This window comes from Micropterus salmoides, unplaced genomic scaffold (genome assembly GCF_014851395.1).
Source record: "Micropterus salmoides isolate LMB-PRFRI ecotype aquatic unplaced genomic scaffold, ASM1485139v1 Ms_hic_scaffold_1810, whole genome shotgun sequence".
In the NCBI taxonomy this organism is placed as follows: domain Eukaryota; kingdom Metazoa; phylum Chordata; class Actinopteri; order Centrarchiformes; family Centrarchidae; genus Micropterus; species Micropterus salmoides.
This window is the reverse complement of record NW_024040941.1, coordinates 1,993-24,945: the sequence shown is the minus strand read 5'-3', so window position 1 is coordinate 24,945 and position 22,953 is coordinate 1,993. Positions and strand designations below refer to the sequence as shown.

Genomic DNA, 22,953 nt, shown 5'->3' with positions numbered 1-22,953 from the left:
ACAAGAGAAGATTACTCATTAATTATTACTTTTAGGATTATGACCTCCTTCATTTCCTCAAATAAAAATATCTGTTTAATCATTTACAGTATTTCTGGACTGCTTCTGTTCTAAAATGTGCTACTCTTATTTAAATGATTGTCCAGACAATATTTACATTTTTTCCAGGACTGGGATAAATTTGAGTAAAATGCTTTTTTACTGCCTCCACTTTTGTAAATGGCAGCATTTATATAGCGCTATTAACCAAAGCGCTATACATTCACCCAATCACACACTCACACGCCGATGGCGTGAGCCATCATGCAAGATGCTGGCATGAGCATCACGAGCAGTTTAGGGTTTCGCGTCTTGCCCAAAGACACTTCGACATGGTGACAGAAGGAGCTGGGGATCAGCTGATGACCCGCTCTACCTCCAGTTGTATGCATGCTAATGTACATTTATGTTGTCCACATATCCAGAACCCTGTTCCTTGTATTCCTTATCAGTCCACTTCTCCAGGAAGGACGTTTAAACATTGTTCTTTTGAACTCCACCTGAAGAAAAGCCAGAGAAGAAAACACCATGATACTTCCATGATACTGCACACACATAATCTTGTAATCTTGCAGGTCACCCCGGTAACGCAGCCAGCGCAGTTGAATAAATGCTGTTATAATTTTAAGAAGTTGTTGCCTGTGATTATTTGTGTATAATCTTGTAGTTAGAGTTGGTTACCACGGCCAATGTGCAGATTCACTCTTCTGTTTGCCATCAGTAGGTGGACAAACCCTCTTTTAGACTGATCATATTTGGTTATTGGTCCCTGATTCCAGGGTGGTGCCCCATATAATAATTGTAATTAATAATTTTGAATATTAATAGTTTAATTAATATTTCTAGAATATCTTTGATATTCAGCTAATAACCAAACCTGACCATATGTTGAAAACCCCAACATGTGTATTGTACCTGGTATTACTGCTGATGTCCTGCAGTCTCTCCAGAAGTCGCCTCCTCCATCTCTCTCATCCTGCTCAACGTCCTCCTCCATCCTCTCCTCCCCTTCTGCTTCCTCCCTCTCCTCCTCCTCCTCTGATCTCCTCTCTCCCTCCCTGGCTGCTGGAGTGCAGATCAGTCGCCCTCGCTGCCTCTGGCTGCGCCGGACCTTGCAGGCAAGGCCCTTCCTCCTGTGCCCCAGAGAGGAGAGAGTTGCGGTTGTTGCGGGACTGAGGGACGAGGACAAGGTGGAACATGAGGCTGCAGGGGACACCGATAGTGGGCAGTGGGCTGGTGAGGAGTTGATAGGTGTGGACAGAGGATTGCTGGCAGTAGATGTTATGGCTGCAGAGGGCTGTGTGCGTGAGCTTGATGAGGGGCAGGGTGTCTGGAAGGGTGAATGTTCACTGCGTCCTCCGGCTCGGGATATGGGGCATAGGTGGAGGATGCACAGACTGTGGACGAATCAGGCGCTGTAGAGCAGCCAGCTGCTTCACTGTCAGCAGGACCTCTGGGAGGAGAGTCTAGGAAAACACAAGAAAATAAATAATGAGCAGATATTGTGAACAGTTTGACTGTGACACGTGTACTAAGTAATAATTATGCTAATATTTTGTAGATCCTTGATGGGAAAATAAGATTCTTGCTTCTGTGTTTCCTCCTACCAGGGCCACTGCTGGTCTGCGACTCATCCGTCATTGGTGGCTCTGCCTCCTCTTGGATGGTTGGTACTGATGCTAGTAGACCTGACACACACACACACACACACATACATACACAGTGATGTAATCCTCCTCCCTACCGTAAGGTGTATCTATATAAAAGTGCTAAATTTACTTCCACTCCAACGAAGGAATCTGTAAACAAAATGTTCAATTTTAATTCAACATTTCATAATTCCTTTTACAGCAATTGTATCTCTTCATGATTTTGTTGAAAGTGTAAAAGAGTGAGAAAGGCAAGCAGATGGATCTTTGAATTACAGTCTGGCTCCAAATGCACGAAGTAAAGAAAATATCTGCAAGACTGGTACAGGAGGAGAGAAACATTGGATATGTGGCTCCTGTTGTGCAATATCATTATTTTCTTAAGTTAGTATTTAACTTTTACATGTGAGCTTTGTATGTGAGGTGTGCATGTTAAGGAGCTGACATCATACAGGAGCTGTTTAAGCAGTCATAATCACACAGGGTTGTCCATATTTAGTCAACGATCTATTAGAACAGGGCTGACTCAATGCCACAGGCCACTGAAATATTAATTATGATGTTAAGTAAAGACAACTTTACTGTGTTCACTCATTTTAAATGTCGACACAGCCGTGGTCATTAACCTGTGGTTATGATGACCGTTTCAGGCGATGACATGGTTTAAGGAAGGATTTGCAGTGCAGCACAGCAGACAGCTGTAAGTAACTACTGTGTCCAGATTCTGCATCACACCTCTTTTCACTTTCATGGAGGTTTCCGTGTACTAACTTTACCTCGAGTGGAGGCTTTCAGGTCCTGCTGCGTGCTATTACTAAAAGGCTTCAAATGGAGTTTTTAACTAAAACTAGAACATTTGATCGTATCGCGCACGATTTTGTCTTGCCTTCATTGGCTCCCTATTCATGTCAGACAGACGTGCCTCTGATGACTAACAAAACTGTATATGGCCAACACCTTCCAGACGGTCTGATCTCCTAAACCTTATACTCCATTCTGTGTGTGTGTGTGTAGTCTTGTTAGTTCACTTACTGAGTCCTCTGTAATGGGAGAGTTGCTGGTAAACTTGTTTCATTCTCTCTATGTTGAGCCTGCTGCCCTCTGCATGATTAATCATTGGTTTGGGGTAATCCACTCCCACCACACAGTTGGCTGCCTTCTGGACCGACTCCGGGGCATTCCACGGCTCATAGATGTACCGATTCGGGTAGTCTTTCAAGATGGGGATGTAATGCCTGAAGAAAAGTCATATTAAAGCTCACATGGAGGAAAGATCCCTAAGTTAGCAGAGATTTAATATGGAAAAGGATGTGGTATGGTAAGAGATACTGTGCAAGTGCCACAATAAAGTCTACCTGATGTAGTCTCCTGATGGGTCAGTTCTCCTTCCAAAGCCGACAGGACAGTAGCAGTGGAAGAACTGCTGGAAGAAGGCACTGCAGGACAGCCACATCCAGCTGCCAGCATTTACACTCCAGTCTGCATCCAGCAGCAGCTCCTCAAACACCTGCAGGAACACACAGACACAGAATGCTTCATGATGTACACCAGGACTATTCTATCACAAATTCAATTGGGCCAGATTTTGAAAGCAGGAGGTGGAGATGGGCCGGACACTTTCTCACGAGTTGGGATAGGTATCATTAGGATTTTGATACATTCTTATTGATAGTTTTTCATTACTAAGTAATTGCCTTTTAAAGATTTAAAAAAAGAAAACATTCAAAATAGGATTAGAATGGATTTTTTTATTATAACTAAATGTTTATTAATAATAACAGTCACTAATATCTCACTGGAAGCAAATCTAAAAAGTCAGTCAAATAAATCATATTCCTCACATTATAATACTGAGTGAAGTTTAGAAATACTGATAAACTCAGTCCTTATCGGTCCTTCCTCCTCCTCCCTCTGCTGCTGCTAGTAGAGAGGGGCTGGTTTGTCTCAGCCAGCAGCAAAGTTTATATACAGGTGAAACTTGAAAAATTAGCATATCGTGCAAAGGTTTATTTTTATTTCAGTAATTCAACTTAACTTAACTAATATATTATATAGACTCATTACATGCAAAGTGAGATATTTCAAGCCTTTATTTGATATCATTTTGATGATTATTGCGTACAGCTTAGGAAAACCCCAAATTCTAAATCTCAGAAAATTAGAATATTACATGAAATCAATAAAAAAAAGGATTTTAAATAAAGAAATGTCAGCCCTCTGAAAAGTATAATCATGCATATGTACTCAGTACTTGGTTTGGGCCCTTTTGCATGAATTACTGCCTCAATGCGGCGTGGCATGGATGCTATCAGCCTGCGGCACTGCTGAGGTGTTATGGAAGACCAGGATGCTTCGATAGCGGCCTTCAGCTCTTCTGCAGTGTTCGGTCTCATGTCTTTCATCTTTCTCTTGGCGATGCCCCATAGATTCTCTGTGGGCTTCAGGTCAGGCCAGTTTGCTGGCCAATCAAGCACAGTAATCCCATGGTCACTGAACCAGGTTTTGGTACTTTTGGCAGTGCGGGCAGGTGCCAAGTCCTGCTGGAAAATGAAGTCAGCATCTCCATAAAGCTCGTCTGCTGAAGCATAAAGTGCTCTAAAATGTCCTGGTAGACGGCTGCGCTGACTCTGGACTTAATAAAGCACAGTGGACCAACAGCAGCAGATGATGACATGGCTCCCCAAACCAACACAGACTGTGGAAACTTCACACTGGACTTCAAGCATCTTGGATTGTGAGCCTCTCCGTTCTTCCTCCAGACTCTGGGACCTTGGTTTCCAAATGAGATGCAAAATTTGCTCTCATCAGAAAAGAGGACTTTAGACCACTGAGAAACAGACCAGTTCTTTTTTTCTTCAGACGTTTTGTTGTTCAGGAGCGGCTTGATTTGAAGCCCGTGTCCAGGACCCGTCTGTGTGTGGTGGCTCTTGATGCAGACATCCACACATTTGAACGGCCTTTTCCTGACCATCCTCTCCAGGCTACGGTCATCCCTGCTGCTTGTGCACCTTTCTCTTCCACACTTTTCTCTTCCACTTAACTTTCTATTAATGTGCCTTGATACAGCACTTTGGGAACATCCAACTTCTTTTGCAATTACCTTTTGAGGCTTTCCCTCCTTGTGGAGGCTGTCAATGATGGTTTGTCAGGTCAGCAGTCTTCCCCATGATTGTGAATTCCACTGAACCAGACTGAGAGACCAATTAAAGGCTCAGGAACCCTTTGCAGGTGTTCTGGATTAATTAGCTGATTAGAGTGTGACACTTTGAGCCTACAATACTGAACCTTTTCACAATATTCTAATTTTTTGATTTTGGGGTTTTCATAAGCTGTACGCAATAATCATCAAAATTATATCAAATAAAGGCTTGAAAATCTCACGTTGCATGTAATGAGTCTATATAATATATTAGTTTCACCTTTTTAAGTTGAATTACTGAAATAAATGAACTTTTGCACGATATGATAATTTTTTGAGTTTCACCTGTATGATAAATTTTAATGTACGCAGCAAACTAAGCTGAACAGTTACTAAAGACAGACATCTTGCACTTTAGCTTGTTTTGTGTTGATTGGCTTTTTACTCCCAAAGATTTTATTGCACCACGTACTTTCTCGTCCACTAATGAGCATAGTCACTGATCTGCTGGCTGACTCTGTGCGCTCGTGGAGGCGCTCTGCAGCAACACAGAGGGGGACAGGCTGCTTGCTGAGTCCTGGCTTGGCGGTGATCGGTACAGTGCATGTGAAACTCTCAGCAGAGATGAGAAGGAAATGAAATAGCGCTCTCGTTAGCTACTTCCATACACTGCGTATGGAGTTTACTTTTGTTGTCATATATCAGATTATGTATGATGGGACACACGGAGGTTGCTTCTGGGCCAGATGTGGCCTGCGAGTCGCCAATTGAATAGGGCTGATGTATACCCATTTATCAATTCATACTACAGTGAACTTGACACAAACAGCCATTGATGCTGCCAAAGTAGACGGTGTAAAAGCAAACGCGGTTCATGTGTTCTCCGCCTCACAGTTTGTGTTTGAAAAGACTAAATTAAAGACGGTTCTGTCCTACCTTCATGCCGCTCTCCCAGCTGATCCACAGGTCTCCCCTGGTGAGGAAACAGGCCACGGCATGTCGGGCCAGGTGGTGGATCCAGCCCTCCTGTCTCAGCTGGGTCATGATAGCGTCAATCCAGGGAAAACCAGTCCGACCCTCAGCCCACTTAGCCAGTGCCTCTGGGTTCTGGTCCCATGGGATCTGGAGATGTATGACACACGAGAGAAATATTAACTATAGTACATACTCTTCTGTTATGTACATGTTTATAGTGCTATAGCTGGTTAGTACACAACACTGGTTCTATTTCAGATTATTTATCATCTGTGAATAAACAGCTTCATTAAATCTGGATATCCACATGAGCTCATGGTCAGAAAAGGAAAGAGGGGAGGAATAAGATTTTACAAGTTTAGCTGTGGTGAAGCTGGAAGCTTGAGTCTGAGGGACAGCTGTGGGGGAAGGGAGAGAGGATCAGAGAGGAAATCAATCATAATTTAATTAACTTTGCATCTGATCTGATTCTGATAAATGATGGTATTTATGAGCCCCTCCCCACAAGGCTGTGCTCTATGAACTACTTATTATTTCTTTATTTATATTATACTTATTATTCTAAATACCAGCACTAGGTGTGATCTGAGAGGAGCAGACTAGCAGAAACCCCGGCGAGGGGAAATGCAGTTCAGCCGGGCTACTGACAACACATCCAATACAGGCCGAACAAATCTATGAGTATTGTGGTAAAACATACTATAATCATGACTATTTGGATAGTTCAGTTGGACCACAGTGCTTGAGAAGCTGCCCTTTACATAAAATGTCTCACCCTCCTATAAAACAGCTTCTGGCCTCATATCCATAGGACATTATGACCTACTGTAATGGTCTACAAGAGCTGATTGGTGCAAAGGCCCACCTGGACACAGATGGGGTTTCCCTCCATGCGGTCAAAGTTTGGGTTGTTGGTGGCAGCTGTGTAGAAGAACTCCCTCCATAACAACTGGCCAAACAGGGACAGAGGAGGACTGCAACGCTTTCGGAGCTGATGGCAGGCACAAGAAAGAACGAACAACAGAGGAGAGAGAAGAAGAGAGCAGTGGATTGTCATAATTGAGAGGGAACAGAGTGGAGTACGTTTGTGTAGCCTGAACTGATATCTCTCTGAGTATCCACAGTACCTTCATGTAGAGCTCTCTGAGGTTGTAGTACAGAACCCTACAGGACAGACAGCCGAAGCGCAGGTAGGGGCTGAGGCCAGTAGGACTGGCATACAGAGAACACCTGTTTACTCGAGGATGCTCAAAGTTGGCTACCCACACCTGTACGGACAAACACGGTGAGGGCATTCAAGTCATCACCCGAGATATCGTCAATGTAAAAACAAATCTTTTTCAATTATATTGTTATGATGTATAATGCTGTGGATTAAATAACATTAGTCCCTAAACATAGATATTAATCATATTAAACTACTTTAAATTCTCAGATAGTGGCCAGGACCTTTATTCCTCTACATACAATTAATATATTTTAGTAAGAAGCCTTCCTGTTTCGTGCTCCTGTTTTCATTTGTTGATGAAGTTAATGCAATTATGTTGCCTTGATTAATTCACTTTGGTGTACCTTTTCAACAACAACAACACGATCAAGTCAAAGTCTTGACTCATTCACTCATAGTTTCTCTACTCTGACGCTTTTTAGATTGTAGTTAAGCTCCCATCATTGAAACTCAACACTTCCTGCACCAATGTTTGACATTAAAGACCTTTAATGTCAGCTTCTGGTTTACCTTTTTGTCCAGATGTTTGTTGAGTCTGTCTGAGGCCTCTGACTCTCCTCCTCGCCACACAGCTGGAGGTAAACCCTCTGTCCTGAACCCTGGACACATATTCCCATGGAGACAAGGTCAAATATAAAGCAGCCATTATCTGATGAACCACACTTTGCCCAAGTGCTAACTGTTCTCTATATGCTAATCCCCATTTAATAATTTTAATGTGACTATTATTTACTGTATGTCTAAGGACTTGAGGAGTTTATTACAATTTATGGTATTTTATTTACTAAACTTCTGAATGGAATCTAGCTTGATGCAATTGCCACACAGGAGACAAGGACACATTTTTGGACTAAACTTGAACTCCAGTTGCTCTGGTAGGATACGAGGACAGCGTGCTAGTGTTCAGTTGCATCCAGCAGTGTGGAATTATTTATCAAATCAAACCCAACAGTAATGAATAAATCCAACCACGTCCTCTCTCCTAGATCCTAGCTGTCCCTCAGTATAGCCAGAGAACAGCTAAATGTAAAGAGTAAGGAGTCCTACAGCACTCATATTCAATTCTAAAAAAATGAATGACAAACAATCATGTATACCTAGTTCTTCCAGTGAAGGGATACTGTATAGTTGGTCATGGTTGTCAGCTATTTTAGTGTGACAATTGTCCATCTGCTGCTTGGTGATGGGAGGCAGTGGTCTCCTAGGCAACTCCAGTCTGCTCACAATGGTCTGAAACCGCTTAAAGGTCAGAGGAGGACTGTTGTTGTTCATCTCTATTATCCTGTGACCAATACAGAAGATAGAAAAGTATAGCAATATACAGCAGAATTTATGTAACATAACAATTATTTATCTTATGTAAAATGTTGACATTTTGTCATGAGTGTTGCACTGGAGAGTATCCAAAATGAAAAAAGGTTCATCATGTTGTCTGAGGGTGGCCAGAATACCAATAACAGTGTCATTTCTAGGAATTCTTGCCAAAATCTTCTCCATTTTCCCCAAGACCGACACCTGTGGGGACCGACCGACCGACCGACACCTGTGGGGACCGACCGACACCTGTGGGGACCGACCGACCGACACCTGTGGGGACCGACACCTGTGGGGACCGACACCTGTGGGGACCGACACCTGTGGGGACCGACCGACCGACACCTGTGGGGACCAGGTATTTGTGGCAACTGTGTGCTTGAACGGAAGTTTCAGTTGCAGTGGTTTCTTTTCTAAAATGATACTTTACCATTCAGCTGTATGGCAAAATATTGTTTTGAACAAGTGCAAAGACATGTGCAAGTCTGTGTTTATTATTGATATACAGGAGTCTGCACAGGATGTTTTATTTTGAAAATTGACAAGAATCTCTATGCCGTTCTGTGTCTGACTTCGTGCCTGGTTCGATCTGCTCTGTGCAGCTTGACATGGCTTTGGCAGTACTCTACTGTTTGAACTTCTGAAATGCATCCAAGAGTGATAGTTTCATCAAAAATTGTTTCCTACCATCACTGAACTATACCTTCACAAGTAACTAGGAAACTGAGCCTCTTTTTTATTTCAACCTCCAGGTTGTTTTGCCAGTGCATCTGACAGCAGAGCTCTGTATTTATAGCTTCTACCTTATACAACTCCACTATATCTGTGAGGCCCTTCTGGATCCCTGGTGGAGTTGCAGCAGGGATAGCTTCCTATTGGTCGATTCACTGCGACTACTTTGATGAGCAGGGTAAGCTGGGCACAACTACCAATATAAACCCTCTGGGCATCTGAGCACACGCACAACGCTAAGCTCCGTCCTGTCTAATCCGCTCAGAGTATTCTTAACACACACACAGACGTAATATTTCAATTTGTTATGTAATGCAGTGAATTGAAGTGCAGGTATTACATATGTAACACCTGCAGGTCTGGATGCTCTCAGTGTACGGGCAAGACACAGCAAGACATAATTTAGGTGCTACTGCCTCAAAAGCACCACAGGTGTTCAGCCGTCTGCGTGAGACAGACAAATATAGCTTATTTGACGTAAGAGAGCGACCTGATGAGTAACGGTGAAGCATTTCAGCCACATCTGCAGGAGCCTGACTGAGCTCTGCAATTAATGGACACAATCACATCTACAGAGAATTTAGCCAACAGAACATATTCAGTATAAGGGATCACAGGAAAATGCCAAGAAGTAATTCATCATTAAGGCCCCTAGGAGCCGATGTTTGAGGAGTCTGAATACTGGAATTTTAGCCAGTGTGTCACACCATAAATTGATGCAGAAAGATTTACCTGAATGCAGGAAATTAAGCGTTTAATAATTTTCATAATTCGGCTTTTAAGATCTTAAAATAATGTTACAATCTCATCTCGATCTCGGGACCTCAGTCTTGTGAGCCAAGTGTCTAGATGTATTGCTACAGGTCCATCTACAAATTTAACATGCAACATTTGGGAATGTAGCTTAGCCTTTGGAGTAACTAGGAGTCCACTGCTTTGTGTTACGGCTGCCGGAGCTAATCGTGGCCATGCTAGTCAATGAGTCCACAGCGCGTCCCTGATGCAGCTCTTCACTCCGAGACACAACCAGTGTCTCGGAGTCTATTTTTGGCAGAACCGGCGTCAAGCTGCGCAGTTCACATCAAACCAGACAGGAAGTCAGACACAGAACGGCATAGAGATTCGGTCAACTTTCAAAATAAAACACCCTGTGCAGAAAAACAGAAACCGTTTAACAACGTAGCCTACTTAATCATAAAAGCACAATTACCAAATCAACAAAATCTAAAATGTCAGAAAAATCTGGTAGGCAAAATGACTCAGGGATCAGCATAGCAGACGACGGAACAACACCGAGTCACAGAGAGCCGTGCTCCGCTCCTGAAACTGGTCAGAGACACTTCCAGTCGACCCCGGGCCGAGGACGGATCAAAACCGTGGCCCGCAGTAACGCGATGCAGCCAGACTCAGTCGACTTTCCAGGTAAGAGCTGAACTAGAGCGGCATCTGCAGGGATACAGCCATTTCTGACTGTAACATCAGCGTCTTTGCTGGGTGGGTGTTCCCAAGCACACCTGCTATTTTGGTTCATACATGTGCAGCAGTGCAACAATTTGAATTCTACTTTATCTCATATAATGAACTGTCATAACATGCCTTACAATGGTGTTTTGCACCATACTAGATTTCAGGAATAAAACACGAATCGCTGATGTCAGTGTTTACCAACCCAAAGTGAGCACAATATGAGTGTGTGTGTGGGTGTTACGAACCTATCCAGGTTGTAGAGGGTGTGTGAGTTTCTGACAATGGTCTCCACTCCAAACTCTTGGGCCATTTTGATGATGGCCCCATCTCTCTCCTTCCCATAAGGCTCTGGGTCATATTCAAATGTCAACCGAGTCACTTCCCACTCCTGCAGCGAGGCACAGAAAGAAAGAAAGAAAGAATTTGTTAGAAAGACAGCAAGACAATAGCAGGCTGTGTAGCAGGGCTGAGGATAACTATGTAAAAAACCAAACAACACTGGTCATGAAACCATTGAAGTGTTTGGATTCAACATTGGTCTCAGCTTGTGCTTTCTGTAATCCAGCTCAAGGTGCACCTTTATACAATGCAACAAACCAGGTCACAGTTAAATGTAAAATACATGCTACAAGCTACAGTTTGAAGACTAATTGTGGACAGTTTGGACAGAAAGTTCTTTCTCACCCGTAGTTCAGTTCATTTGGTCCAGACAAAGCTAAATAAAAAGATATTTTAACACAACTTTAACTTTTAGTTCTGGTCCGACGCTAATTTGAACAACCCAAGAGGAGTAAACATGTCAAGCTATAATATTGCACATTAGCCTCTGCACATATTGAATATGATATGGATATCTTTTTTAATTTTTCAATCTTGCAACTTATTGATTAGTCAGCAACTATACAGTAGTTTAGCTTTTGAATGCTCTGCTTTCAAACCACAATAAATTCCCAACATTCCACTTGGAAGTAGACAGAGACCCTCCTTTTCAAGCTGTCTTGGTTGTTTGGGTTGGTGGATTGTACATCAGAGTAGGACTGACAGCTTTCACACCAGCCCCAACAAACCAAACGGGATTATGCACCAGAGTTTGTTCATGTGAAAAATTGGTGGGGTGATACATTTCTGTCACATGTCTATAAACAAAAAGTGTTATTTGCAGGTAACTAGTCTTCTAAGGGCTGGAAGTGAAGGCTGGAAGGAGAGCCATTATCCTCATTATTATCAGTTCTAATTTATTAAGTTTAAAAAGGCCACAGATTTAGTACGAATATATGGACACTAGTACAAACATAAGATCAAGTAGTGGAGCAGGAAGGTCCAATTTCTTGTAAGAAGTCTTGTGATTTATATTTTCATCCCATTCAAACTCTATAGTAGCTCATTTATCTGACCAGTAGGATGTGTTAATGACAAAGCTACAGTGTTAGGTTGGAATGAAAAACTGCAGACTATTGGGTTTCCATTGCATATAATGGAAAACCAGCAGTGTTTTATGTAATTGCTATTGTATAGAGATGGTCAATTGGTCCTCCTTGCCTGGAACCCCACAGTGAATCTCCTCATAAATGTTAACACCGTCTGCAGCTGCTCTAACATGGTTTAGTGCAGTGTGAACATGCACACTATGTAAATTATACTGTATTGCATTGACATTCAAGTCACTGAAATAACTGAAGTAAGTGTGTGCTTAGTCACACAACACAATAATCATGTTTCTTGGCACCAACTCAGTTTCAGTGATTGTCACTCCTCCAAACAGCACCACATCAGGGTGGGTTTAATACATCCTGAAAACATTACTGCTGGTAAGGCTACAGGTGCAATAGCTCTACAAACTCACTATACATGACCAGCAGTTGACTCCAGATGAATGATAATGTTCCTTTGTAATTATTGGATGTATTTATTGAATTATTGGATGAACTTAAAAGGTGATATGTCAATGTTGTGCTCGCAGTTTGCTTCTGCTGTCCCCGTAAGGCAAAAATAAAATACTTTTCTTTATTGCAGGTTTTCTAAACCTGTCTGTTCTACTCCAAACTTTGGTACATTTACCATATTTGGTCATGGTTTCTGCAGAGTCAACCATGTTATGTTTTAAAGCTTTTTAATGTCACAGAGAATGGCATTTAATACCTGGATCACTGTCATACCAGTCAAAGTATGAACGTACAGTGGCAAGAAAAAGTATGTGAACCTTTTGGAATATCATGTTTTTTTTCCTGCATATATTTGTCATAAATGTGATCTGATCTTCATCTAAGTCAAGGGTACTGACAAATAATGTGTCTAAAATAATAAAGTAAATTCTGATCCCTCATGTCTTTATTGAGAGCAACCAAACCTCATAGTGCTTGTGGAAAAAGTTTGTGAACCCTTGAGTTAATGAAAAAAAGCTAATTGGAGTTAGGTTTCAGCACACCTGGAGTCTCGTTAAGAAAATGAGTTTGGAGGTGTGGACTACAATCTACTTTGACTGATAAAAACCCCTCAAACTTTTGGAGTTTGCTCTGCACAAGAAGTACACGCTTATGTGAGCCATGCCTCGCCAAAAGAGCTTTCAGAGGATCTACGATCAAGAATTGTTGGTTTACATAAAGCTGGCAGAGGTTACAAAGTCATTTCAAAGACTTTAGAAACACACCAGTCTACAGTTAGGCAAACATTTTACATCTGGAGACACTTTGGGACTATTACTACTCTACCAAGCAGTGGCGCCCAGTCAAAATGACACCAAGAGCACAACAAAGACTCATTAATGAGGTAAAGAAACAACCCAACCCAAATCCTTTTTTTATCCATTTTTTTGGATAGAAGCGTCAGCTAAATGAATAAATGTCATGTGTCTACATGTCGTAAAACATTGAACAAGCAGAGTATCTACAACAGGACACCACGAAGGAAGCCACTGCTTACTAAAAAGAACACTGCTGCACGCCTGACGTTTGCAAAAGAGAACATTGGTGCTCCACAGCAGTACTGGCAAAAGGTTTTGTGGACTGATGAAACTAACATTGAACTACTTGGACAAACCACACAGCACTACATCTGGCGTAGAAGGGGCTGGGCATTTCATCATGAAAACATCATCCCAACCGTAAAGTATGGTGGAGGAGACATCATAAAATCGGGCCAGCTTTGCTGCATCAGGGCCTGGCCAGCTTGCAATCATTAAGGGGAAGATGAATTCCCAAGTATATCAGACAATTCATCAGGATAATGTGAGAATGTCTGTACGTCAGCTGAAACTGTGTGGAAGTTGGGTGATGCAACAGGACAACGACCCAAAACACCGGAGCAAGTCCGGCTTAAGAAAAACAAAATCCAACCAGTTGTTGTTGAATGAGTGTGTTCAATAAAGACATAAGGGATCAGAATTTACTTTATTTTAGACACATTATATCGGTCAATACCCTTGACTTAGATGAAGATCAGATCACATTTTATGACAAATTTAAGCAGAAAACCATAAAATTCCAAAAAGGTTGACATACTTTTTCTTGCCACTGTATGATGTTGTAGCCTGAATGGGAATGACATAAATTACGGAACATTGCGTGCAATAGGTCTTCTAATCCCTCATTTGACTTGTATGATTGGTGTTCAGACTTTATTATGGTGTTGACAGATCACAAGTCAAGTTATACAATATCTCTACAGTATTTCGAGGTATCAAACAGATAATCTTCAGCTTTGGCAAACATTTCAATGGATAGTATATTATTGTCTGACAAGCACAAACTTTAAGTCAATATCACACAAGTTCCTGCTTCACCATGGTCACTGGTCTGACGTGACTAATGTGTCGTCAGGATAACTTCAGTAATCTCTACACTATTGCTTTGATTACTTGAGTAATTTTATTAGGTGATGTTTCGCATAACACTTTCCACACTTTTCCTGATGAGCCTGTTCAGTCTGAAATGAGACTCTGGATTTTCCATTCCAGTTAGAGGGTTATCTTAAACTAGAAAACCTACTCGCTGGTTAGATATTAGTTTGTTAACCAAACATGATCTTAAACGCTTATGATCCATCTGTCATCAATGTAAGGACTGCAATCGCCATCTTGGATTTATCCTCGGCACAGAATAAAATGCATAGGCTACACCGTCCTTCTTTAGAACACTGCGACTGTGGATATCAAGGCAGCTGTCAGGTTGTCACCGGTTGCACTGAAACATTTACCATGTGCTACATTAGTGCAGTATCACTGTTTGAATCTAATAAATCTGAACATTCATTCGTTGTAATTAGATCATAGTTATCACGTTGGAGATGATGTGAATGTTTGAGTGAGGATGATTGTGGTGCAGCTGAAACGACTTTAAAAATGGACTAAACATAGTTTAAAAGTGAGTCTTTGATAATTAGCTGCTTAGTCTTATTGTGTTTTGACAGTATTTCATTAAATGCCAAATGAGCAAGATTTTTTAATGTAAAACAGACGTCTCAATTTACACTCAGTTTGAACAAAGCCACATTTTCCACTGCAAATCACCAAAATAATTAATAATGGGTCGGACTGTGACTGTACAATCACATTTCAAGTTCAGTTATCACAACCAGGTGACACAGGATGGGAAATTAATGTGTTGTTTGAACATTAAAGCATGTAATTGGTATATTAGTACACCAGCAGCCATACCAATGTAAACCATGCTACTGACTGAAGCTAAGCAGGTTTGTGCTTGGCCAGCACCTGGATGGGAGACCTCCTGGGAAAACTAAGTTGCTGCTGGAAGAGGTGTTGGAGGGCCAGTAGGGGGCAGTTTTCCCTCTGGTCCTAAATAATAAGACCTCAATGATGGAGACACTGTGCTGTACGAGCTACCGTCTTTCGGATGAGACATTAAAATGAGGTCCTGACTCATTGTGGTCATTAAAAATTCCATGGCACTTGTCACAAAGAGTATGGAGTTCTAATCATCCCCTGTGGTAATTGGCTTAATGTTTCCCGCTCTGCCTTAAACTGATGTGTTGTGGCGCTAAGTGGGTGCTACACATTGGCGGTGGTTGAGGAGACTTCTTTTGGTCGTGAACGGTTGATGTTTGCATGGTGTATGTTTTGTTGGACAGGAATACAGACCTTTAAAAGCCTTGGGAAAACATCAGTAGGCTGCCCTCTGACTACAAACAATCTGGAGTTGAGCTTCTTCAGACTGCTGTCCAGGTCTTCCAGAGCCTCCAGCAGAAACCTGCACACAGACACACATAAGGGAAATGTAATTAGTAAGAAATATGACATACCTACAAGTCAGCAGGATGTGCAGCTGTGATGGCATTGATTGTTTTTCAGCACAGAGATCGGACCATTTCAGTCTATAACGTGCTTTTCATACAACCCCCACTCACCGGGTGATTTTTTATTAAAACTGACAGACTCAGGAATTCTGCTTCTATGGGGCAAAATGCTGACTCCAGCACCACAGCCTACTATCAGTAACTGTGATCTGAGGCTGTGGTCACTGTGTGAATGCTTTTCCAAACTGCAAAAACAGCACAATAAAAAGTTGGTGAAGTTTACGAGGTTTGACAAACTGTTGCACCTAATTGTCCATTTGTAGATTTGTATTCTTATGCATCAATGACAAAGTCATTTACTAAAATCTTGTCAGAAGCTTTTGGACAATTAATTGTGAGTCATCTTTCAAAAAAAAAAAAAAAAAAACATTTTCTGGTTCCAGCTTTTCCAATATGAGCATCTGATGTTTTTTTCTTGTTTAAATCATTGTAATATAGACTGTTTTGGAGTTTAGGATTATTAATTGGACACAACAATCAATCTGGAAAACTATTTTCAGACTTGACATTTAATTTTCTAAGTCAGGGGTATTCAATTAGAATTCAAAGAGGTCCAGTTAGAGAAACTTTCCTGAAGCAAAGGTCTGGAACATCAAAACAACTAACATGCGTTATCATTCAGTACCATAACGTATAGTTGTATCAACATGTGTTTTTAGTCAACAACAGACTGTCAAATCAAATGTCAGTTTTCACATCAAACTGGTGGGATAATAAATAATAACTACTCTAATAATAAATTTAAGTAAACTAAAATTAAGTGTCTAATTTTTAGAAAAAATGAAATAAAAAGTGTAGCTTTAAGTGATGAAGTGCAGTCTTAACCAATTTTATAATAAACACATAACAAATGAACAGAGAAAGTAGGAGCTACCTCTCCTACTTTCTCTTGTTCAGTGAGAAACGTGAGCTCTAGCTTGTCCTGCCAGCTAGCATCAGAGTTCTATGACCTATTCTGATTTTGAACTGCCTGTGGGAGGAACGTACATGTAAAAATCTGTACATTCTTGATTAAAAGCCATGTGAAATCTCTTTTCCCTTTCGTCTCCTCAATTCGTGTGTGCGCGGGTTAAAATAGAAACGCGCCGTCACGAGGTAGGAAGTTTCAATAATAAATCTGCTGTAGGTCGGCGGTCCGGAGAGGACAGCGGCTGGGTCCGGATCTGGACCACGGTCCGCCTATCAGTGACCTATGGTCTAAGTTATAGACCAGACAGTTAATTGATTAATTGAAAAAAAAAAACAAACTAATCAACAGCTGAATCAATTATGAAACTAGTTGTTACTTGCAGCCCTAAAACTGCCTCACATTAGTTGGCTGTGTATAGAAGCAGCATGAGGTTGGTTACGTTTGCATTAACAAATTGCTGCTGCAACAACTGCGCCTCCAAGCTCAGTTTTCTACCAGGAGTTGTTGATGAAAGAGTGAACATATGGTTGACATTAAAGGGAAATAAAGCAATGATGATGGTAATGAGCTCAGCCCTGAGGCATGAACCATCCCAACCCTGGTAGACGGGTCAGAAAATCCTTCAAGTGGTGGTTCCAGGTAAGAGTCACTGTGTCAACAAGCTTCCAGCTTCCTAAGGAGTCCTCCAGTTAGCTTACATTTATTGAGCCAATTAATCATTAGAACCTTCATCAACCAATCAGCACAAATGTTCTTTAATTCAACATTTAGTAATACTGAAACATAGATATAGACATAGATATAATTGGTCTTCCCTCCTCTTTTGTGTCTTCTAATCAGCATGTGGCACCTTTTCACTTCATTGACAGGTAAAATGAATTCATTGTAATTCTGTTAGAAACTCCTGGACTTTTAATAGCTCCTGTGTTTCAGCAGGTTTTCTGCTCATGTTCAAAACTTTTCGCACATTCAGAATCACAAATGTGTGTTCTCTGACATTGATATTTTCTGTATAAATTAATAATAAAAAATTGTAATATTACAAGATACTGATGATAGTATCCCCTTCAGACTGCCTGACAGGCACAGAACCATTTGGGAGTGCACTGGATAAGTGCGCCGCTCTTTATTGAAGGTGGAAAACTAAAACAAACTGAAAACACTTGTGATCAGGCAGAAATCCCACCACAAATCCACACAAATGTGAACTTCACTAGCTCTGATAAAGTGCAGCTTACATTCCCTTCAGTGGGAAGCAACCTGGAGCAGAGAGACAGTCCAAAACAGAGCAAAGATGTCTCGAACTACACTGAGACCACACTGCAGTCCAAACCTTTTACAAGTCTAAATACCTGGGGACTGCAGGAAATACTAACACATGCACATATGACTCCAAGAAACCTCTTAAATGCCTTATTTTCTGGTATATTACACATTTTCTGATAATATTATTTTTACTCAAGATTTTACTTCAAAATCTCAGATTACTATCATTTGTTTAATGACAAATGCCCTAATAATCTGTCGTAGTTGACAAACTACAATTCCATCTTTTGGTTACTACAATTCCATCTTTTGGTTTATAAATAGTTAGTTATTCTCACAGTGGTTATATATTATTTTGATAGAACATTATTGCTAGAGACAATTCAGTAGTCGCTGGATATTGGTAGGAATGTGCAAGGCCAGCCAGTGGCATAGGCAACATAGGCCGCTGCCAAGGGCGCAAAATATCAGGAAGCTCTGCACGAGAAGGATTTTGATTTGGCACAAGCACGAATCAGCTCCGCCCAGCCGCTGCGACGCCGGCATACGCCGAGATAGTAATTAAGTGCACCTCGTGCTGTGAGTCCTGACAGTTCTGAGGAGTCGTGTCGTGTAGAGTTTTGCAATATACACATCTAAAACCTGAGGCGCAGCCTTGCTCTGTTTGGGACTGTGAGCTACACTTTACTGGAGCTGCTGAAGTTAACATGTGTGTGGATTTGTGGCGAGTGTTTTCCTGTTGGTTTCGGTTTCACATGCAACATGCAGTCTGTGCACTGTGTCGGCCAAACGGTCTAAAAGGGATAATTCCAGCGGAGCAATAAGGAATGCACAGCAGAGTATAGGGCAGGTAGACTAAAAAAAATGATGAATTCTAATTAAATAATTACGTCAGTCTCGTAATATTGTGACTTTTTTCTGGGATGTCAGAGAACACGTGGAGATTCTGAATGTGCAGAAAGTTTTGAACATGAGTAGAAAACCTGCTGAAACACAGGAGCTATTCAAGTCCAGGAATTTAGAACTTTAATTAAAATTAACTTATTTGAGGTTAAAAAAAAAAAAGTGCCACATACACATCCCCGAACAAAACACACAAAAGAGGAAGAGCCTTACTGCATATATTCTATTATTTTTTTATATTTTGAATTGTCACCTGCTGCCTACATTTTGTGCTTTCCTTTACATAAATTTAAACTTTTCCACTATAAATTGAGGCATAAAATTGGTGCAGACATTTTCACCAGAATGCAAAAAATGAAGTCTTCATTTCTTCAAATTTTCTGGGGGAGGACCCTCAGACCCTCCTCTTCATTTGAGTCCCCTCCACCAGTGAAACTAAACCAATGCTTTTACATAATGCAAGAAAACAGTTTCTGGGTTGACACACCGTTTATGGAGGTTTGGTCTCCTAATTTAGTCTATGATGTTGACAAGTATGCTAATCACACTTATTCCTTATTGACCATGATTACTGACTTGGCTGTTCATCTATACATGCTAAAATTGGGAGTTTGGCTGCTGAACTTTTAAAACAATTCCTGAGGATAGAGGAGTGATGAACCCAACCACTGAGGTGGAATTTTTAGGTTTGCGTATGGGGGCGCCAATTTAAAATCTGCCAGGGTCCAACATTGCCAGGGCCGGTGTTGGGGACGTGTCAGTCCCTACGCAATTCTATGCCCGAGCAAAACACACTCGACTTATTAAGTCCAAGCCACATACTGCGCCATTCAGTGAGTTCATAATAAAAAATAAATTTCTTAAATAAAATGTCGTTATTAAGCAGCGATTTGCGTGTTTTTTCCTCTAACTTACGCATTAACGTAACGTTAGTTTATTCATTAAACGTTATTTATTTATTGTAACAGTTATTTAGCAGTTCCAGCGTATGCCGACAGGTCGACGGGTTCGATAAAGAAGTGATCTTCTTCTTGATGAGGAAACTTTGACGACACACGAGGATAACATTAAATAGTCCGTTTTCTCTGTGGTGCTTGGCGTTGCATGCTCTCCATTTTCAGCTAGCGTTAGCGAACCGACATGGAGAGGAGGCCCAAGCCTAAAGTCAAAGCGCTGCACATTTATAAAGCAATGAACCATACAGGTCATACCTCATAAAGAGTGCGCACATAATCACTTATGTTAAACGGACGTTTAATGGGACTTAAACGGGTCACAGATAAAGATAAGTTGCCTACCTCCATCGGTTGATTCCCACGTTAGCGGCGCCAGCAAACCACGGGTCCAGGATATAAACACAGCGAACTGTGTCAGCTCCATTCAGGGCCTCCTGCAACGCCGGATTATCGTGCAACCGCAGACCTTTGCGAAACCAGTGGACTGAATTCACCACCATGACTACTTCTTATTCCATCATTAGAGGATAATCCAGAGGGATAGGTCGAAATGAAGCCAAAAAATGCACTGATTTAAAGGCTAAAACAGTCACAGTTTTGGAGACTCCCAAGAAACTTCATGAGCTGTAAAACGCAAACCTACACTGAGGGGGCGTGGATACTGCGCTGTGTTTAGATGTTATTATCCCTGCATCTGTCCGCTGATTGGCCAGATGGTAAAACGTCTACATGAATGACATAGCTGAAGAGCTTTGATTGGCTATGGCAGCGAGCAGCGGCGAGAAGCTGTGTCACGTTTCAGATGGAGCACTGTCAGGCTCCATCTGATATAAGACTGTAGCTAGAATGTGCTCGCAGTTTTCACACGGTACATATTTACAAAGCAGCCTGCAAATTGTACACTCGGATGAGCTAGCTGGTTTTAGAGCTTCTGGGTGATGGAACATTTTATATTGCTCAATTCTTGCACAACCATGAGCAAAATACTTGCTGTTTAGAAAGTTATATAATTGCACTACTGAAAGTCACTTGGCTAGGTCTATTTCCTAAAGTAGAGACAGTGATGGCTGCGTTTTGCTTTTGCAGGTCAATACTACATTTTTCGTTCACTGAAAAAAATCTCATCTTGTGCTAAGCTTTCTAAATCTGTGAATGAGCTGCCCAAACTATAGAAACAACTAAAAAACAAACTGCATCATATGCTGACTTAATAATCCCACTTGTCAAGATCAGCACTTTAGTTTTTTAACTCTTCAGCCGCACTTACAGTGCAGATAAAATGTAGGTCACTCAAGTACACACAGGGGTATGTTCAATTTAAATGTGAGGGTGAGGTATGTGATTCTGGAGAAATCCAATTCCATGACAAATACCAAGATACAGAGCAAAAAACAACACAGCAAGTACTGTAACAAACATTAGCTTAGTTGTGGGTTAGCGTACTGTCACTACTGCTGCTGTGAAGCTAACATGCAGAGAGGATGACACTTGCTTTTGGTGATGCTTCTGTGTAGTTATCATCCTACAAAAGAGACCGATTGAAGCACTAAAACCTTGTACTTTTCAGACCTGACCGTAAACCTACTTACTGTTTTGAAATGTTTTTACATTTATTTGCTCCAAAGTCACTTTCACAAAGCCTGTCGCAGCCGCTCACCACCAGCTGTTATTTTATGGTAGAAAAGTTACATAATGTTGTGTCTTTGCTGTCTAACGTTGTTGGCTATCTTGCCACCCAAGTTTCAGTGGCAGCAGCAATGTTAGCTAGGCTGCTTGGGACATAACGTCAGCTAATGGCAGAGGCGAGGAGACCCAAAAGGATTCACAGAGTGACCAAGCAAGAGGCTCCCGGACATTGGCAAAAGCTTTGGTAAATAAAAGGCTGCAAGACAGATGCTGAGCAGCCATTCTTTCTGTGGACACACAGAACTAGGCTAGTGAATAATATTGCTATGTCTTGTGTTGTTGCACTTGCTTGATGTTTGCCTGTGTTAGGAAAGTTGTGCACATACAAGTGTTTTGTTCAGCCATCGTGCTGACACGTACACAGAGGAGGTGTACTTAGTGGTATTTATTAGAACAAAACTGTGAAAACTTAAAGAGTCGAGGTGAAGTAGAAAACTAATAAACAAAGCAAGGTGAATCCAGAGACAGACAGGTGATAATCCATGCAACTGAGTATAAATCCACAAAACACTGGGAAACACGAAGGGCAATGCTGGTAACGAGACATCCAAAGAAACACAGGTGAACAATGGTGAAACAGTAGTGAACAATAAACTGGCTACTAACAACAGGAAGACGACAACTGATAGCAGGGGTGAAGACAACAAGGCACAGGGTGAAACACATTAGGCAATCGGGAGAACAGATGGGAAGCAAAACATGACATCAAGGGCAGACAAACTTCTAAATAAAACAGGAAATATGAAACAAACCAACCACCCCAGAACCGTGACGGTACCGTAGTACGCTAGAAAGCTGTAGACAGACTGAAAGTTAGCAGGCAGGGAGGATATCTGGTTGCTAGCAGGCTGTGATATAGCCTGGTGGTTAGCATGCTGTGGGTGAGCAAGCTGGTGGCTAGTTGACTTGAAATCCATCTAGAAGCTAGCTAGCTTCATAACAGCCAGACAGCTAGCAGGCCAGGATGAAGCTTGGTGGCTAGGAGGCCGAAAATTAGTCTGGCGGGAAGCTTGCTGAAAACTGGAAACCTCGGGCTGACTTGCAATGGAGGCTGGAATAACAGGCTCAGGGTGAACAGGTTAGGGTTAGAAAATGGAGTTTGCCAAGTAGTTCTTCCTGCATTCAGCACCATCACTTGACATGACAGTGTGACAATCAACTACAAACTAGTTCAGCTTCGATTTCTAGTTTTTGCCTCTGGGTGTCAGATATGGTTTAACCAGAACCCAGAAGCAGATAGAGACGGGAGGCCTTTTCACTGACTTTATTGAGAGGCAGGCAAGACAAGGTGGGAGCGAGTGACTGAGCTTGGTGGCAGGCTCGACGATAGGCAGGGACGGCAGGCAGTGTGTGCTCCTCCAGAAAAAACAGGCAGGTATGGG

The 22,953-nt window shown here is 41.6% G+C and overlaps 1 protein-coding gene across 1 annotated transcript; it reads right to left on the bottom strand.

Annotated features, from left to right (window-relative positions):
- Positions 1 to 1,182: 1,182 nt before the first annotated feature.
- LOC119909670 (cryptochrome-2-like) lies at positions 1,183 to 20,536 on the bottom strand. The gene is made up of 12 exons (XM_038727884.1): positions 20,228 to 20,536; positions 15,636 to 15,744; positions 10,789 to 10,931; positions 8,128 to 8,312; positions 7,541 to 7,629; positions 6,930 to 7,070; positions 6,668 to 6,793; positions 5,764 to 5,949; positions 3,044 to 3,195; positions 2,721 to 2,923; positions 1,647 to 1,727; positions 1,183 to 1,505 (listed from the first exon to the last, which is right to left on the bottom strand). The coding sequence occupies exons 1-12, from the start codon at positions 20,383 to 20,385 to the stop codon at positions 1,321 to 1,323; spliced, it is 1,758 nt and encodes a 585-aa protein (XP_038583812.1). The 5' UTR covers positions 20,386 to 20,536; the 3' UTR covers positions 1,183 to 1,320.
- Positions 20,537 to 22,953: the final 2,417 nt, after the last annotated feature.

Excerpts from the sequence above, each read along its gene's own strand:
- LOC119909670 (XM_038727884.1), bottom strand. The coding sequence starts at position 20,385 with ATGGTGGTGAATTCAGTCCACTGGTTTCGCAAAGGTCTGCGGTTGCAC. Across the intron at positions 3,196-5,763 it reads GCTGGGAGAGCGGCATGAAG|GTGTTTGAGGAGCTGCTGCT; the intron begins GTAGGACAGAAC and ends GTGTTCCTGCAG. Across the intron at positions 1,728-2,720 it reads CTCCCATTACAGAGGACTCA|GTCTACTAGCATCAGTACCA; the intron begins GTAAGTGAACTA and ends TGTGTGTGTCAG.